At 44.9% G+C, this 19,146-nt stretch overlaps 1 protein-coding gene across 1 annotated transcript in view; it reads left to right on the top strand.

Moving 5' to 3' along the window:
- LOC126260783 (serine protease snake-like) overlaps window positions 1-19,146 on the top strand; it is a 179,477-nt gene that overhangs the window by 70,045 nt on the left and 90,286 nt on the right. The window contains exon 3 of the mRNA XM_049958120.1: window positions 10,810-11,007. Coding sequence (XP_049814077.1) covers window positions 10,810-11,007 — 198 coding nt within the window. The remainder of the gene's footprint in view (window positions 1-10,809; window positions 11,008-19,146) is intronic.

Here is a 19,146-nt window from a genome sequence, read left to right as displayed (position 1 = left end):
TAATTGTCATGCCTGGTGCGGCAGTTTTACTGTATGAAAAACGGAAATGTAGGAAGCAATAACCATTTTCCCTTTCGTCATTTGTGGGGGCTGTCAGGAAGAAAAGGTTCCGCAAAGGTTTTACATTGTGTGTAAACGTTGTCAGAAGTTACAAACTGCTCTCATTTTCAAATACTGGATGAAAGAACTCCGGGTATTTACGCATCGTGAGCTGCACTTCTTTTCCATCCTCGCCCCATCCTTTATGATAGGTAGGTGGTTTCTACCATACAGCGATTCTTTTCAGACAGTAAGTTATGTGTGTTCCAAGTATGGTTGAAATCGGTCCAGTGGTTTGTACATACTTTTTTATAATATGTGTGAGTTGTCCTAAGTCAGTGCACAGTGCAAGTGTGTTTGAAATTTAAACTTTGCCGTAAAGTCTCCATTTAACAAAGCTCACATTTCACACATGGCGTACTGTAACAAGAAATATAATGCAACTTGACAACTTTTCATATCTCAATTTGCCGCACAATGGTACCAGTCAAAGGGGGTGTTCCATCTGTCGTCCTCGTTTTTGTATGCCGTGCTTCTCTGTCTTTGCAGCGATTTACGAATTGCTTTAAACATCCCTGTATACGGAGACAGCTGTACTGTTCACAGCTCCAGTCGTTCAGCTATATCAGGGAAGCCTTGTACTCTACACTTTTGACATGACTCCAGACAGAAAGTCCAGAAGATGCAGCTCAGGTCTCGGTGGCCAACGTGCAAGCCCTCATCGGCTTACCTGTCTTGGGGTCTTTCTTCTGACTGCTTTGATGAGGTCCGCCACGAATTCTTCTGCCGTGCCAACCTTTTCATGTCAGAGTAGCACTTGCAACCAACGTACTAAATTATTTGTTGGGTGTATTCGAGTCTCTGTCTTCCTCTACAGTATTTACCCTCTATAGCTCTCTTTAGTACCATGGAAGTTGTTACCTGGTGTCTTATCAATGTCCTATTATCCTGTACCGTCTTCTTGTCAATGTTTTTCATATATTACTTTCCTCGTCGATTCTGTGGAGAAACTTCTCGTTCCTTACCTTGTCATTCCACATATTTTTCAACGTTCATCTGTAGCACCACATCTTAAACTGTTCAATTCTCTTCTGTTCCGTGTTTCACTACCATACCATGCTGTGCTCCAAATGTACATTCTCAGAAGTGTCTGCCCCAAAAAATGGTTGAGATGGCTCTGAGCACTATGGGACTTAACATCTGAGGTCATCAGTTCCCTAGTACGTAGAACTACATAAATCTAACTATTCAAAGGACATCACACACATCCATGCCCGAGGCAGGATTCGAACCTGCGACTGGAGCGGTCGCGCTGTTCCAGACTGAAGCACCTAGAACCGCTCGGCCACACCGGCCGGCAGTGTCTTCATCGAATTAAGGCCTATATTTGATACTAGTGGACTTCTGTTGTCCAGGAATTAATTTCTCCTGCTTCGTGATCCCCATTTGTAATGTTAAGTTTCTCGATGTTCTCATTTCTGCTACTTCTTATTACTTTCATATTTCTTCGATTTATTCTCGGTCCATATTCTGTACTCAATAGTCTGTTCATTCCATTCAGCGGTTCCTGTAATTCTTCTTCACTTTCACTGAGCATGGCGCGACATCGCACACTGCAAGGCAGTCAATGGCAGCCGTGCGAGAAACGCTCAGTGTACGTGGTCATTACGTGGTCGTCTCAAGGTTCAGTGATGGTCCCTGCCCTGTCGCCCCCCCCCCCCCCCCCTCTCCCAAGATCACCGAACTTGTCCGCTTGTGAGTTTTTCTTGTGGGGCTACCTTAAGAGGCGGGTCTACGCGACTCGGCTAAGAACACTGCATGAAATGTAACACAGAACTAAAAACTAAATTCGTTGTTTCCCAGCTGAGATGTTGCAGCACTCAGTGACGAACCTCAAGAGAAGATTGGGAGACTGCATACATGCAGGAGGACACCATCTTCAGGACGTAGTTTACCGAGCGAGGTGGCGCACTGGACTCGCATTCGGGAGGACGACGGTTCAATCCCGTCTCCGGCCATCCTGATTTAGGTTTTCCGTGATTTCCCTAAATCGCTTCAGGCAAATGCCGGGATGGTTCCTTTGAAAGGGCACGGCCGATTTCCTTCCCCATCCTTCCCTCACCCGAGCTTGCGCTCCGTCTCTAATGACCTCGTTGTCGACGGGACGTTAAACACTAATATCCTCCTCCTCAGGACGTAGTTTTCAAACAGTGACAATTTGGATTACTGTCTCTTAAAAGGCAGGTTGTGGTAGTTTAACTGCTGTTAACAGAAATTTTTTGTTGGATTTTTTCTATTTTAATTGCGTGCTTCAAAAATTCCCGTTTTTCTGTGTCACTCCATCTTATCGTATATGTGGTGTCACCGCCAGACACCACACTTGCTAGGTGGTAGCTTAAATCGGCCGCGGTCCATTAGTACATGTCGGACTCGCGTGTCGCCACTGTCAGGATCGCAGACCGAGCGCCACCACAAGGCAGGTCTCGAGAGACTGACTAGCACTCGCCCCAGTTGTACGGACGACATTGCTAGCGACTACACGTACGAAGCCTTTCTCTCATTTGCCGAGAGACAGTTAGAATAGCCTTCAGCTAAGTTAATGGCTACGACCTAGCAAGGCGCCATTTGTACCATTGCATGTATCTCAAGATAGTCTCACTTGTATCATCAAGAATGCTGTATACCAAAGGACGATATAAAAGTTAAGTGTTCTAGTAGCTACGTTCTTTTCTTTATTGCATTCATTACGAATCCTGTTCCAGACTTCGCGCCAGTCGGCGTGTGTGTACGTGTGCCCTTTCGGCTACCCGTCACTGTGGACTGGCTGCCTTGTCAGTCCACTACAGTATACTTTCACCTGTATGAGTTTTCCCTGCCACTGTTATACACATTTACTCCTCAAACGGCATGATGTCATCTCTCCACTTCAAATAAGCCTCACTGTTACAGTAGGATGACTTGGGCAAGCCGAAAGTCGCAGTAGGGCAAACACAAGTCCCTGTTACAGATCGCTCTGCCCCGTTCAGATTGGCGTGTTGACGTTGTGCGCTTTGATGCCCAAGAAGCCCTCTGACACTCGTTTTGCCGTTTCTCTTTCTCTGATAGGTTTTCGCTGCATTTGTTTGACCTATTACAGAGCTCTCTGGTCGGCGACGTATGTGCCATTTCTGCAGGATACACCTGTCTCAACCCACACTTCGAGTTCAGCTCGCGTCATTGGTCTGGCGATTGTAACTGTCACAAATCTTACTATTGTTTATACATTTCTGTTTGTGGATCACTTACATTGCCTCCAAAAACTACCGGCTCAGACACCTTTCCGCATCTAATACAAAATGTACCGTATAAATTCTAGGAACATACTGTATCTACCATTGGAACACGTGAGGCAATACTGACCCTACAACTTACCTTAGAAGCTAGATTAAGGAAAGGCAAACCTACGTTTCTAGCATTTGTAGACTTAGAAAAAGCTTTTGGCAACGCTGACTGGCATACTCTCTTTCAAATTCTGAAGGTGGCAGGGATAAAATACAGGGAGCGAAAGACTATTTAAAATTTGTACAGAAACCAGATGGCAGTTGCAAGAGTCGAGGGGCACGAAAGGGAAGCAGTGGTTGGGAAGGGAGTGAGACAGGGTTGTAGCCTCTCCCCGGTGTTATTCAATCTGTATATTGAGCAAGCAGTGAAGGAAACAAAAGTAAAATTTGGAGTAGGTATTAAAATCCATGGAGAAGAAATAAAAACTTTGAAGTTCGACGATGACATTGTAATTCTGTCAGAGACAGCAAAGGACTTGGAAGAGCATTTGAACGGAATGGACAGTGTCTTGAAAGGAGGATATAAGATGAACATCAGCAAAAGCAAAACGAGAATAATGGAATGTAGTCGAATTAAATCGCGTGATGCTGCGGGAATTAGATTAGGAAATGAGACACTTAAAATAGTAAAGGAGTTTTGCTATTTGGGAAGCAAAATAACTGATGATTGTCAAAGTAGAGAGGATATAAAATGTAGACTGGCAATGGCAAGGAAAGCGTTTCTGAAGAAGAGAAATTTGTTAACGTCGAGTATAGATTTAAGTGTCAGGAAGTCGTTTCTGAAAGTATTTGTATGGAGTGTAGCCATGTATGGAAGTGAAACATGGACGATATAAATAGTTTAAACAAGAAGAGAACAGAAGCTTTCGAAATGTGGTGCTACAGGAGAATGCTGAAGATTAGATGGGTAGATCAGATAACTAATGAGGAGGTATTGAATAGAATTGGAGAGAAGAGAAATTTTTGGCACAACTTGACTAGAAGAAGGGATCGGTTGGTAGGACATGTTCTGAGGCATCAAGGGATCACCAATTTAGTATTGGAGGGCAGCGTGGTGGGTAAAAATCGTAGAAGGAGATCAAGAGATGAATACACTAAGCAGATTGAGAAGGACGTAGGTTGCAGTAGTTACTGGGAGATGAAGAATCTTGCACAGGATAGAGTAGCATGGAGAGCTGCACCAAACCAGTCTCTGGTCTGAAGACCACAACAACAACATAATTCTGACTTAATAAAGGAAATAATTGGAATATTAAAATATTTTCCCAACAAACAGAAACAGATGTAATCAATTAAATGAGGAACCTCCTGCTCAAACAAGTATTGTCACACAGTATAGCGTTTGTTATTGCGCTTGTCAGACAGCGCCGCCCGTACCAGGACTTAATGTTAATTATACAACAATGTGGGCTTTTGCAAACCCTGGTCGCCAGTTTTGTAAACCCTCGTCGCCAGTTTTGTAAAGGCCTCGCCGCTACGGCTTTGGAGGCCGATTGGCCACTGTTGTTACTGTAGGTCGACTCCGTGATTCGTGAAATTAGTAACAAAGTCACACAAATGAGTTAAAAGCTTTACTTATCTTTGTGGGTACCTGAATATTGAAGTCTGCAACACTGCTTGTAACGTAACACAAAAAAGGCCCTCAATGGCCAAGTGCAGATAATCGCACAGTACACAGCAGATGCAATTAAAACAACTGTCTGTTCACTTCTAAGAGTTCGCTAAACGACCTTCCCTGTCTGTGTCAGCCCTGGACGATGATCTACAAACAAGTGGGCGAGAGCTGCTCTTCTGTCTTCCGAGTAGGCTTCTGTCCGTTGTCGTCCAGTCATAAGCGCATTGTACTCGGCCGGCAGTTGGCCGAGGCGAAGTCGATATCTTCATCCTCAGCGCCGCCCGCAGCGACGGTGGCACTCGCCCAAGTGGCGAGTCTCTGTTTCACTGGTGCTTTTTCCCTGGCTGTGTCTTGTTCGCTCGAGACATCACGGGCAATCATTAAAAAGTTTCAAGAGACTACTGCAACAAGCAATCCATGCAGATCTGGACATCCAAGGTTTCTTAAAGGTATGGAGCGTTGAAGGATAGTTCGTCTTCTTCAAAAAGAGCCCTTTAAAACTGCAAGGTCGTTTGTATTCGACTTTCAGTCAACGTCCAACAAATAGATCAGTCCTCGAACATTAGCAAATTTTGATTGCCGCTGATATTCGTGGCAGACCTCCCAGAAAGGAGCCATTTATTTCGGAAGTTAACCGAAGTAAATGCTTGTTGTTCGTCAAAGATTATGTCAATAAATCGGTTGGAATACTGTGCTATTTTCTGTCGAATCCAAGTTTAACTTGTTTGGATCTGTCGGAGAGAGAAAAGTGTGGTGCAAACCAGATACAGAGCTCCAATCGCAACTTTCATACCTACAGTAAAAAATGAGGGAGGACGTATATTTGTTTGGGGACGCATGGCAGCTTCTGGTGTTGATGACTTGGCAATTACTGAAGGTTTCATGGTTAAACAGGGTGTTTCAAAACTGGTGGTCAATATTCAGAGATATGACAGCAACGATCATTCGAAACAAAAAAGTCAATTAAACATGTGCTCTAAAACGCATATCTTAAGAGCTATGAGTAATTCTTCATCTTCGATAGTGTGAAACAAATCTATTCCTGCAAGCTCTTAGCTTTCCATATTTTGGGAAGTGACAGTGCAGACGAAAACAAGGAAAAAAGGTCCGGTGAACATGTGTTCTAAAATGCATACGTTAAGAGCTATGAGCACTTATTCATTAGAGGAGCTACGTTTCAAAGTAACGAAAAGGATCCATTGTATTGTATAGAACTCGGGACTTAGAAACGACAGTGAGGCTTAGTCCCCCCCCCCCCCCTCCTCCCCGTAGCCCATAGTGGTTCAGTGGTACACAATCCCACAACAGGCTACAGCAGTTCACTCACCCCACCGCCGAACCCAGGGTTATTGTGCGGTTCGGACCCCAGTGTACCCCCCCCCCCCCCCCCCCCCCCCGGGAACATCTCACACCAGACGAGTGTAACCCCAATATTTGCATGGCAGAATAATTATGGTGTGCGCATACGTGGAGAAAGTGTTTGCGGAGCAATTGCCGACATAGTGTAACTGAGGCGGAATAAGTGGAACCAGCCCTCATTCGCCGAGGCAGATCGCCTTAAAAGCCAACCACTGACTGGCCGGCACACCGGACCTCGATACAAATCCGCCGGGCGGTTGTGTGCTGGGTACCGGCACGCCTTCCTGCCTGGAAAGCAGTGCGTTAGACCGAACGGCTAACTGGACAGGCAAAATGATCCATACTACCACTTCCCAAACTATGGAAAGCAAAGAGGTTGCGGTAGAATGGATTTATTTCACAGTATCGAAGATCAAGACTTGCTCATAGCTCTTAAGGTATACGTTTTAGAGCCCATGTTTACTCGAACTTTTTGTTTCGAATGAGCGTTCCTGTCACATCCCTGAATACTGATCATCACTTCTGGAACATGCTGTATAAATACATCGATGTGTTGCGAGGCCACGTAGGTAGCAGTGCATAGAAACTGGTTCTTGATGGCGTCTTTCACATTCAGCAAGACAACGACACTAAACGTACGGCTCTGAGAACTCGGGATTGATTATTATACTCTAAGAAGGTTTTTCAGTTCACCTCAAAGCCCTGATCTTAACCCGGTAGAGCATCTTTTGGCACACTTGGATAAAATAGCTTGAAAACTTCCTTCTACAGGGAAGCGGGAATTTCAGGCGGTGTTGTTAGAGGAATGGTCGACATTACTCACATAGTCCAGAAGCTATCATTAATGCCAACGGTATGCACACGGGATACTAAAGCTGAGTTATGTGAATTAGAGAGCCACTTAAATTTCATTTTTGTGTAGATGTGCCAATACTTTTTTGATTAGTAGAGTAACTGATTTCCTTTTTTAAACAGATATTTTTGCTGTGGGAAATTAGAATAGAGGAACCATGTGTTTACTACAGCACATTTAAATAAATACAACAAGCATTAATAAAGGCATCACCTCTATTTTTCTGTAATGTATAGGTACTGGTAGGTGTGCCAGTACTTTGTGGTGGCACTGTACCTCTGTACAGTGTAAGGAGATATTCCATCTAGAATGGTGACACCACACATATGTGCACACGATAAAATACGAGACGTTTCAACTGCTCTGCCGCTAGTAGGCTAGTATTGTGCAGTGGAGGAAGTTCACAAAACTGTTTATAGTTGCTCACTCCAGTCTCGGCTTTCTTCAGGAAGCGAGACACTGGTGCCGTTAACGACTTCTGCCATTACGTGTCGAAGCCTGCAGCTAAACACGTCGTACGCACGTCAGCTTAGGCGCATTTTACGGTCAGTATTTACGCGAAGGCACAGGGAAACAATAGCTAACGATGACGCCAACTCAGGGCAATGTACGAGGAAACAGCCAGCACTCTTTCCACACATCTCCAACACAATGCAACACTCTGTGAATAAGCAAAGATGTCTCCATACCTGCTGCATATTGGGGAAATTATCCAGTAAGTTAGCGGTAAGCGACAAGAATAAAGCATCGTGTGTTAGAACTAAATAAATACACAGTGGGTGTGACTTCACTGTATCTACAAAAGTATGCGTTTCATTTTCACTTATACATTTAATAAGCAAATGAAATTTCGAGAAATGAAAAATGCATTCTCATAATGAATTTGAACTATAGCATATAATTTATGTAGTAACACAATAAGACAGTAACTCACTAAATAATATTTCACTTCTTAACACTATATTTTCTTTAATATTCGGGCACAACAAATTTGTTCTTGATAACAGGAATAATACTGGAACTCACGACTTCGTTGGATACCCCATCTGCCTTATGACTACCTCGAAAGGTTCTTGGAAGTTATCAACGATTTTCGCGGTGTACACAGCTCCATCTGATTCCCATTCTTCCTTCAGGCTCTTCTCCAATTCTTCTTTTGCGTTAATTATAGTTTTCCTGTCTCTTTTATCAAGTTCTTCTCTATCGGGCTAAAGTCTGGCGAATTAGGCGTTGTCTAAATAGCTTTGAAAGAGTTAAAAAAGCCATTCTGTAACAAGGCATGATGCGTGCTTTGGGCCATAATGTTGTAAAAATTTTAATGTTTTTCCAATCCTCAGCTTGTTTTGCACTCATGTGTAAGTTTTGCTTCAGAATGTAGAGATATCCGTCTTTGTCTAACGTGCTGTCACTGAAAGTAATCTCTTCCCCGCAGATGCAGCCACATACGAAACATTCCCTCTCCCTGCACTATGTTTTACAGTAGGTGCCAAAGGTTCAACCTGCAGTTCGTCTTTTTGGCTTTCGACGCACCATACTTCTCCCATCAGTTGAAAAGAGGTTGAATTTGCTCTGATAGGCATATATATCGTTCCACCATTCAGGCCGTTTGATGACGTGTTCCCTTGGTAAGTGCAGTGTTTTGCCTCGGTTCACACGTTTGCCACAGTTCCGTTGTAATCTTCTTCTCTGATAACCGGACGAACAATTGATTCTTGTTGTAGCTGGACTCAGAGTTAGGTGCACTCAATCGATGATTATGTTTGATTTTTCTTATGATTAATGACATTTCGTTCAGTTTTCTAGGCAGCCCCTCTTCGTGGACATATCGTTGGCGATTCTAGTTCGCAAATTCTCTTGTAAGAGTCAGCACTCATGGGTGTGGTCAGTATATTAGAAACGCTGTCACATCGAAATCACAATCAAGTCCAAATTCGAAGGCAGGGTCGTCAATGGAGTGTAAATCTTAGAACTGAAAGCACGTTTATTACTGACGCCAACGTACAGCTAGGACAGAATTGAACTCCTGGACGGAGAGTGCAGTTATTTATACAAACTTAGAATATTCGAGAGTATACTAACATCAGGTATTTCAAGATACTTCCAGAAATGATAAACACTAAAGAACAAATATCCGCTGTTGGTCAGGTCTGAACTAGCCACTCGCACCATTGTAGTCACTAACCACAACAGGAAACTGCATGTTCTACTACTCGCAGGAACGTCACTGTGTCTGTTATCTCTCTCACTCTGAAAGATGACAAGTTGTCGTTTTTCGAACACCTTGCTGGGTCCGCAATGCGACCTTGTAGAACACGCGGTAGAACGGAAGAAACAATGGAGTGCACTGGGAGAAACAGTTTCGTACGTACCACACACAACCCGTAAATAAACATGAGAACTCGAGACATGTCATTACTAGACCGAGTATTAAAGACTTATCCCTTCAGGACCCCTCCAAATTAAATAGTTCAAAAATTTGATTATTAGCACTTTGTGGAGATTAAGTTAGGCTTTGTTATGTAACATCTATCCCTCTACTAACCGAGGACATTTTTGTGTGCTTAAGTTGTAACATAAAGTCAAGTAGGAGGCTAGCGATCATTCCAGTTAATCTGTAGTGAAGCTGGTTAGGTCGCATAAAAAGTCATGCAGCAGATGAAGAATGACTTTACTGATCACGCAGTATACATGATACGTTTCAAAATTATTTCCATGTTCATAAATCCAATTGCAAAGGTAGCAAGAGCGTTTACTAGTTGTGTACTTTACAGGATATGACCGAATAGGCGTACGTCTGATACCTAATCGGAAATCACTCAACTGAGATTGAGGCTCATGCGCACAGGATAATGATGTATGCGCGCCATCTGTCGAGTTTCGCCTTCGAAATACTGTTCCGGGGCGCGCAGTCGCATGCGTAACGGTGATAACGGCGTGCACGCCCCGTGTCGGAGTGCAGGCACTCAAGAGTTAAAATTCAGGTGTCAGCATAATAACATTAGCTGTCGCTGGACGTCTCATTAGAGGTGAAATGTTTTCTTTGCGAACACTCGCAGTGAGTCAGCCATAGTCGAGCATTGTGTCTCTACGGGAGGATTTATTCACCGAAACGATGGCTTTCAGCTGGATACGGCATGGACCTGTTGATTTCTTTAGTACCTTCACAACGAAAACATTTATAGCTGATGACGATTTTTCTATGTGGTCGCCACAATTCTTAACTCCACGGGCCCGCATTGCGACAGAGGGCGTGCATGCACCGTCAGTTGGACGCGTGCACCTACACTCCTCGTATATACCAGTCAACGAAGACCAAAAGTCGAATAGCAGAAAAACTCGTGTAATCGTGTGATCTGTGTTCAGTTTTTCAAGGCCTATCCACTGTGCCAACTTATAACTAAATCTGTGGGGGGGGGGGGGGGGGTTCCCTTGTGAGAGAAAGGGCTTTTAATAGTCGGACTGGGGACGGACAACAAAGTGATGCTATGAGGGTTCCGTTTTTACCGCTGCAGATCCCGAACTCCAAATATCATCCAGCAGGCTTCCTGGGCAGATAGTGTAGTTAGCGTGGTCGGCGTGTGATGCGCCCAGACTGAGGAGAGCGGACGCCGTGTTTTCCGCAGAGGGCGACCGCTGCTCCGGGGACGGCGTCTGCACCCGGCTGCGCCACTGCCCCCAGCTGCTGCAGCTTCTGCGACAGGGCGGGGACCCGCTGCGCTGCGGGTTCGCCGGCTTCGAGCCCGTCGTCTGCTGCCCCAGACAGGGGCCGCAGGAGCCCGAGCCCGAGCCCGACAGCCGGCTGGCCAGGCCCAGCACCGCCGGTGAGTCGCCGCTGCTCGCTGCCTCTGCTCGCCACTTCCTCGTTACAGGGCACGGTTCGGTATCTTTGTTGGTACACTACGTACACTCAGGTGAGAACGTCACGCGACACCGACGTGCACATACACAGATGGCGCTAAAGTGCGCGTCATTTACGACGGCGGCCAAATTTAGGTTCTTTCTGCGCATCTGACGTCACAAAACACAGTCAGCCAATGAACAGAGAACGACGTTGCCAGAGCTCGACTGCAGTGCAGAGCACGGACGAGTGTCTTCAGTTTCAGAAACGTTCAGTCATAACTAAAGTAAGCAATGTCTTGATAGATGACTTTCTTTAATAGAAAGTTTGGAAAAAGCATTCTTTACACCAATTGCTTCATATTCTATTAATTAATTAAACCAAACAAGCAATAAGCCTCCTAATTCACGCGATAACAAGGAAAGGTGTTTGTATCATTCTCACTAACCGCTTTTTCGCAATAAAGAACAGCGGCAATTGGTTATTTCCTATTGTACTTCGACGAAACGTGAGTAATTCATAGTCATACCAACAGTGTTTGTCAGTATTTTGCGTGATATTTTAATGTCTTCCGGGAGGCATATTAAATGACGAGCTGCGTTAGCGTAATGGTTAAAGTGTCGCCGGCACGGTAGCTCAGTGTGTTCGGTCAGAGGGTTAGCTGCCCTCTGTAATAATAATAATAAAAAAAACTGAGTTAATCGATCAACAACGAACTTAAATGGATGTGCCTCGTGATGACTGGGTGTTGTGTGATGTCCTGAGGTTAGTTAGGTTTAAGTAGTTCTAAGTTCTAGGGGACTGATGACCATAGATGTTAAGTCCCATAGTGCTCACAGCCATTTGAACATTTTTTAAACGGATGTCTTACGACGTCCGCCCGGAGCAGATGCAACGAACAAAATCGAACAAGATGAGAGAAAAAAAGTGTATGGCTGCTAAGGAAAATGTTCTGACTTCAAACCTTGTTCGGTGCTTAATATTTTCTTTATTTAAAACAATATCGGAGTGTCTTACTTCGTGAATTTTATTCGTTTGAATGTAATTTTTTGAAATTGGTAGTGGCAACTAAAAGCGACCATACGGAAAGTATATGCTATGGACTTTTACCTCTGCAAACTCTTCAAAATTTCGTGCAATTGTTTACTTCATCTAATGCTGCACAATAACTGCGTTGAACTTCGAAACAAAATTAAGTCATTTATGGGGGGAAGGTATCAGTCAAGAAGATGTGTAAAAATCGAATTTTTGGGCCAAATAGTTTTCGTGAAATCGAATGATAAAGTGTGTCATAGCAGTCGAAACACCATGTGTCGGCACAGGCGAGCAGTGCAATGATGACAAAATCGCGCACATCGCGGAATGCGGGGAGCACGTCTCCGTAGCAGCGAAAGGGTTAATGCGGCCATGGTGGCTTTACTTCATAAACTGCGCGCTCCCCCCTAAACGTAAGTTTGCGAACTATACTATGGCGCTGCTTCTCTTGGCGCGTACAACTGGCAACGCAGCATCTCCCGCGTCTGGGCGGGCACGCGCGAACCGCCAAGATAAAAGAATTTAACTACAGTATCGCGTGCGCGCGGTTTAACAGTGCAGCGGATTGGCGGAGCTGTCGTTTACACTCGGGTGAAAACGTTTCCGATAGGATTACGACCGCCCGACCGGACTTAACAGACCTTGATCTCTGAATGGTAGTTGGAACTAGACTCATGGAATATTCCATTTCGGAAATCGTTAGGAAATCCAATATTGCGAGATCCACAGTATCAATAATATGCCGCGAATACGAAATTTGAGGCATTATCTCTCACAACAGATGCAGTGGCAGACGGCCTTCACTTAGCGACCGACAGTAGCGGCATTTGCCAATAGTTGCCAGTGCTACACTACTCACCATTAAAATTGCTACACCAAGAAGGAATGCAGATGATAAACGGGTATTCATTGGACAAATATATTATACTAGAACTGACATGTGATTACATTTTCACGCAATTTGGGTGTATGGATACTGAGAAATCAGTACCCAGAACAACCACCTCTGGCCGTAATAACGGCCTTGATACGCCTGGGCATTGAGTCAAACAGAGCTTGGATGGCGTGTACAGGTACAGCTGCCCATGCAGCTTCAACACGATACCACAGTTCATCAAGAGTAGTCAAGAGTAGTGACTGGCGTATGCCCGCATCTCGTGGTCGTGCGGTAGCGTTCTCGCTTCCCACGCCCGGGTTCCCGGGTTCGATTCCCGGCGGGGTCAGGGATTTTCTCTGCCTCGTGATGGCTGGGTGTTGTGTGCTGTCCTTAGGTTAGTTAGGTTTAAGTAGTTCTAAGTTCTAGCGGACTTATGACCACAGCAGTTGAGTCCCATAGTGCTCAGAGCCATTTGAACCATTTTTTTGACTGGCGTATTGTGATGAGCCAGTTGCTCGGTCACCATTGACCAGGCGTTTTCAGTCGCTGAGAGGTCTTGAGAATGAGCTGACGAGGACAGCAGTCGAACATTTTCTGTATCCAGAAAGGCCCGTACAGGACCTGCAACATGCGGTCATGCATTATCCTGCTGAAATGTTGGGTTTCGCAGGGATCCAATGAAGGGTAGAAAATGTGTGTGAAATCTTACGGGACTTAACTGCTAAAGTCATCAGTCCCTTACCTTACACACTACTTAACCTAAATTATCCTAAGGACAAACACACACACCCATGCCCGAGGGAGAACTCGAACCTCTGCCTGGGTCAGCCGCACAGTCCATAACTGCAACGCCTCAGACCGCTCCGCTAATTCCGCGCGGCTGAAGGGTAGAGCCAGGGGTCTTAACACATCTGAAATGTAACGTCCACTGTTCAAAGTGTCGTCAATGCGAATAAGAGGTGACCGAGACGTGTAACCAATGGCACCCCATACCATCACGCCGGGTCAAACGCCAGTATGGCGATGACAAATACACGCTTCCAATGTGCGTTCACTTCGGTGACGCCAAACACGGATGCGACCATCATGATGCTGTAAACAGAACCTGGATTCATCCGAAAAAATAACGTTTTGCCATTTGTGCACCCAGGTTCATCGTTGAGTACACCTTGGCAGGCGCTCCTGCCTGTGACGCAGCGTCAAGCGTAACCGCAGCCACGGACTCCGAGCTGATAGTCCAAGCTGCTGCAAACATCGTCGAACTGTTCGTGCAGATGGTTGTTGTCTTGCAAACGTCCTCATCTGTTAGGGATCGATATGTGGCTGCACGATCCGTTACAGCCATGCGGATAAGATGCCTGTCATCTCGACTGGTAGTGATACGAGGCCGTTGGGATCCAGCACGGCGTTCCGTATTACCCTCCTGAACCCACCGATTCCATATTCTGGTAGCAGTCATTGGATCTCGACCAACGCGAGCAGCAACGTCGCGATACGATAAACCGCAATCGCGATAGGCTACAATCCGATCTTTATCTAAGTCGGAAACGTGATGGTACGCATTTCTGCTCCTTACACGAGGCATTACAACAATGTTTCAGTAGGCAACGCCGGTAAACTGCTATTTGTGTATGAGAAATCGGTTGTAAACTTTCCTCACGTCAGCACGTTGTAGGTGTCGCCACCGGCGCCAACCTTGTGTGAATGCTCTGAAAACCTAATCATTTGAATATCACAGCATCTTCTTCCCGTCGGTTAAATTTTGCGTCTGTACCACGTCATCTCCGTGGTGTGGCAATTTTAATCGCCAGTAGTGTAATAGACAAGCAACACTGCGTGAAATAATCGGAAAAATCAATGTGGGACGTACGACGAATGTATCCGTTAGGAGAGTGCTTCGAAATTTGGCGTTGATGGGCTACGGCAGTAGACTAGCAACGCGAGTGCGTTTGCTGACAGCACGACATCGCCTGCACCGCCCCTCCTGGACTGGTGACCGTATCAGTTGGACCCTAGACGACTGGATGATCGTGTCCTGGTCAGGTGAGTCCGTCTGTCAGCTGGTAGGAGCTGATGTAGGAAATGAGTGGGGCGCAGACCACACCAAGGCAAGGACTCGAGTAGTCGACAAGGCACTGTGCACAGCTGTGGCTCCACAATGCTGCGGGCTGTGTTTACATGGAATGGGCTGGCTCCTCTGGCCCAACTCAACCGATCTTTGTTTGGGAATGGTTATGTTCGGCTACCTGGAGACCATTTGCAGCCATTCGTAGACTTCATGTTCACAAACAACCGTGGAAGTTTTATGGGTGGCAGTGTGCCATGCCCCTGCGCCACGGTAGTTCGCGATTGGTTTGAAGAACATTCTGTACAATTCGAGCGAATGATTTGGCCACCTAGATCGTCCGTCGTGAATTCCGTGGAGCATTTGTGCGACGTAGTCGGGAGGTCAGTTAATGCGCAACATGCTACACCAAAAACACTTGCGTAATTGTGGACGGCTATAGAAGCAGACTGGCTCATTGTTTCTGCCGACACGATATTAGGAGACACACCACGACTTTCGTCACCTCAGTGTGAATGATGACGTAAACGTTAGGATTACCGGTAGTATCGGTAGCGTTGGTAGGGGAAAAAGCATAAATGAATCTATAAGAGGGAAACTGCGAGCCAACGACTTCACTTTGTTCTTTTGTTTGTTTGGTTGTCTATTTTGCACGTAGTTAGAACAACACATCAGCGTTAGTCCATTGCGTATTTTGTATTCTTACAGAGTATAAATCGCATTTCATAAGTAAAAAAAAATGGTTGATTGCGTAACTTCTGCAGTTTTATGTAACCAAAGCAGGTACTTTGATGCAGCTACAGTTTAAGTGCACAAAAATAAAAGAATACATGATTATTGTGATTACTTCGTAACCAATAGAACGTTCTTCATCAAGATCTAAGGCAAGAGTTTCCTGCCATTATTGACAAATGCGACAGTTGTTTATGAATAAGAGAAACCCGTTTTATGTATATTGAACGAAGTATTGATGTGATGTTTGATATAGTTTTGTTTTGGTTTTTTTTTTGTTTTACCTTTTTGTTGAAGAAATTCCTTCTCTAGTGCTACATTATCAATCTGTATTGTTTTCTTTATTTTTCCTATAACATCCCTGTAGTTGACGTTTCAAATCAACTGTTTTCGAACAAAACCTGAATTGAACATCAACAGTTTTAGTGTTGCTGTATGTGTGTGTGTGTTTGAGGTTTACGGGCGCTAAACAGCGGGGTCATCAGCGCCCAGTGTTGCTGTAAATACTGATTTTTTAAGTAACACACAGGAGGATAACCATGTAGAATAAAAATATTCCTTAGGTTACCCACCCCTTTATATATCATCACTCCGTCTCTAGACGGTTCACCGCTTCCAGTTTTTAGTGTAATCTAGTGATGCACTGATCGCACACGCAAGCAAAGAGATCGTTATGAGGTAACGCCCGATAGGTATGCAACTCTACTAACGTACAGGTAACGCCGGTACGACTTTAACTGACCAAAGCTACTAGGGAAACTTAAGTAGCCTACGCTTACTTACGACAGTCTGTGGTAGCCTGTGATAGTTTTACAACTCTAATCAAGGGCAGTTCGTCTAAAATCCGAGAGCATCCAGAAAGTAAGAATACAACAATTGTTAAAAGTCGAAAGATGGATGTATTTTAATGAACCTTACTGGTATGTGACAAAATATGTTATTATTTCTCCACATAACAGCCGTTCAGATCAATTCACTTTTGGAGCGTGGGCACCAGCTTTTATTTACACTCAGAGCATACCGTCTGCTCAACGTCCTGAAGCCATTGTGTCACAGAATCCACGACCTCTTCATCGTTCTAAAAGCGCTGTCCACTAAACAACTTTTTCATTTTAATGAGAAGATGTTGATCCGAGTGTGTCAGGTTAGCGAAGTAGGGTCCATAAGTCACAATGCCCCATCGAAACGGTACGATCAGGTCGCGAGAGAGGCTATGAAGTGACACATCACGAGTCAGCATTTTTCTCCATTTGTCTTTGATTTTATTTATCAACTTCTGTAGCATCTCATAATATACAGCAGCAGAGTTGATGGTGCTCCCTCTGAGCATGAAATCTCAGTGGCATGCCATAGATAAGATCACCAACCCAGCCGTTGTCCAAATTGTCCCACCCTTCAAAAATGGTTCAAATGGCTCTGAGCACTATGGGACTCAACATCTGAGGTCATCAGTTCCCTAGAACTTACAACTACTTAAACCTAACTAACCTAAGGACATCACACACATCCATGCCCGAGGCAGGATTCGAACCTGCGAACGTAGAGTCGCGCGGTTCCAGTCTGTAGCGCCTAGAACCGCTCTGCCACCCTGGCCGGCTGTCCCACCCTTCAACAGGGATTCTGTGTAAGTTGCACTGAACATATGGTCGTTTTCGACGTCGTCGATAAACAGCTCGTTTCAATCGATCCGACGCATGTTGAATTGGACTCATGTTCGGGGAACAGAACGGCCCCTCCATTCTGGTGATCCTAGCGTACTCAAGGACCATGTTCACGAGAACAGCATGATCAACACGCATACTGTCAGCTATCAAGATGATATTATCTCCAAACTGTTGATGATGTGATACCACTATTAGTTGTAGAATGTCGTTCGTATACTACAGAGTAGAGATATGATCTCCAAACAAATTTTCTACGCATATCAGAGTGCAAGCTGATCAACGTGTCGTCCGTAAATGACAACCGACGCCAATCCTAGCGAATCCATTCTGTACGATATCTTGCCCATCTGATAACAGAGTCCATAGTGTTGTTGTTGTTGTTGTTGTTGTTGTGTACTACGCGGTGCTCGCGGTGGTTGTCGGGAATGAAGATTCGCATCATTCAGTCCTCTCCTAACGGTCTGATACGATACATGACGGCCCGTAACCTCTTAGAACGCCGAATTCAGTTCTGGAGCACTCGTCTCACGATTCCTTTAACTCAAAACCCGTAGATATCGATCGCTCTGCGCACCTGTAGAGCGTGGATGACCTGTGCATTGCAAGAATTCAACACTACTTGTTAGTTCGAGCCAATTCCATATCCGCACCCCGTCGCTTTGAGACGCGCGCTCACGCCGACCAACTTACCTGGTTGGCAAGCTTTCCGAACGTGATGGTACTGAACCGGTGTGATGATAGTATTTAGTATGTGTGGCGCTCAACTGCGTCGTTATCAGCGCCCATACAAATTCCCAATCCTTACACTGTCCAGACCTTCCAGCACCAGATTGAACGTATGCCCGCGAGAGTTGAAACTGTCATCAAAGCTAAGGGTGGGCCAACACCATGTTGAATTCCAGCATTACCGATGGAGGCCGCCAAGAACTTGTAGGTCTTTTCAGCGAGGTGTCCGGATACTTTTGATCACATAGTGCAGTTTCAGAAGGCTTCCCATTAGTATTTTAAGTGTTTCAGAGCAGTATTGTTGTTAAAATAAAACATTATAAATAAAGAGTGTGTTCTTTGTTTCTTTGAGGTAATTTAATTGAAAAATTGTTTAATGTATAAAATGCAGCCACCTTCCGCCTGTCCTAAATCAATGGCAATTAATACAGAAGATGTGTTGTACTTCTTTATTTTGCACAAACAACAGCTATTTAAAGGTGTTTAGATGTCATCTCACGATGAGGATGAAAGAGCCGTTTGTTATCTGAAAGATCTGTAAAGGAACTGTATTTGGAATGTCGGCTATTTCTCTTATCAGTCGAGATTTTTTCGTTGGTGATTTCGGTACCAAAGAAGAAATTATCATCACTCGGAAATACTAACAACCCCCTGCGGTTAACAGAGGGGGATTCACTCTCACATGTCTCACAGAAGTTCTTACCAATGAAAAAATACTTTTAGGCAGACTGCGCAACCGCTATAAGGTTGCTGGAACAGCTGCAGTTCGTGTGTAGTTAAGAGATCGCTACTGTAGCATCATTTCGTAACCACGCTCTGGGGGGGGGGGGGGGTGCAACTGTCATCCCACGCCTCCCCACCCCTCCCTCACATTCTTCTCTCTCCCCAAAGAGCATAAATCGTACACAGTTCTTAGTCCACCACATAGACAGTCGTATAAATCCACTTCGAAGAAATCCAAAAGATGTGACAGATATTTGCTGGTCGCAGGTGAACCTAAAGCCGTTTGTCGTCATCTGTCCA

The sequence above is a fragment of the Schistocerca nitens genome, chromosome 5, assembly GCF_023898315.1.
Source record: "Schistocerca nitens isolate TAMUIC-IGC-003100 chromosome 5, iqSchNite1.1, whole genome shotgun sequence".
In the NCBI taxonomy this organism is placed as follows: Eukaryota; Metazoa; Arthropoda; class Insecta; order Orthoptera; family Acrididae; genus Schistocerca; species Schistocerca nitens.
This window is presented reverse-complemented; position numbering and strand designations above follow the sequence as displayed.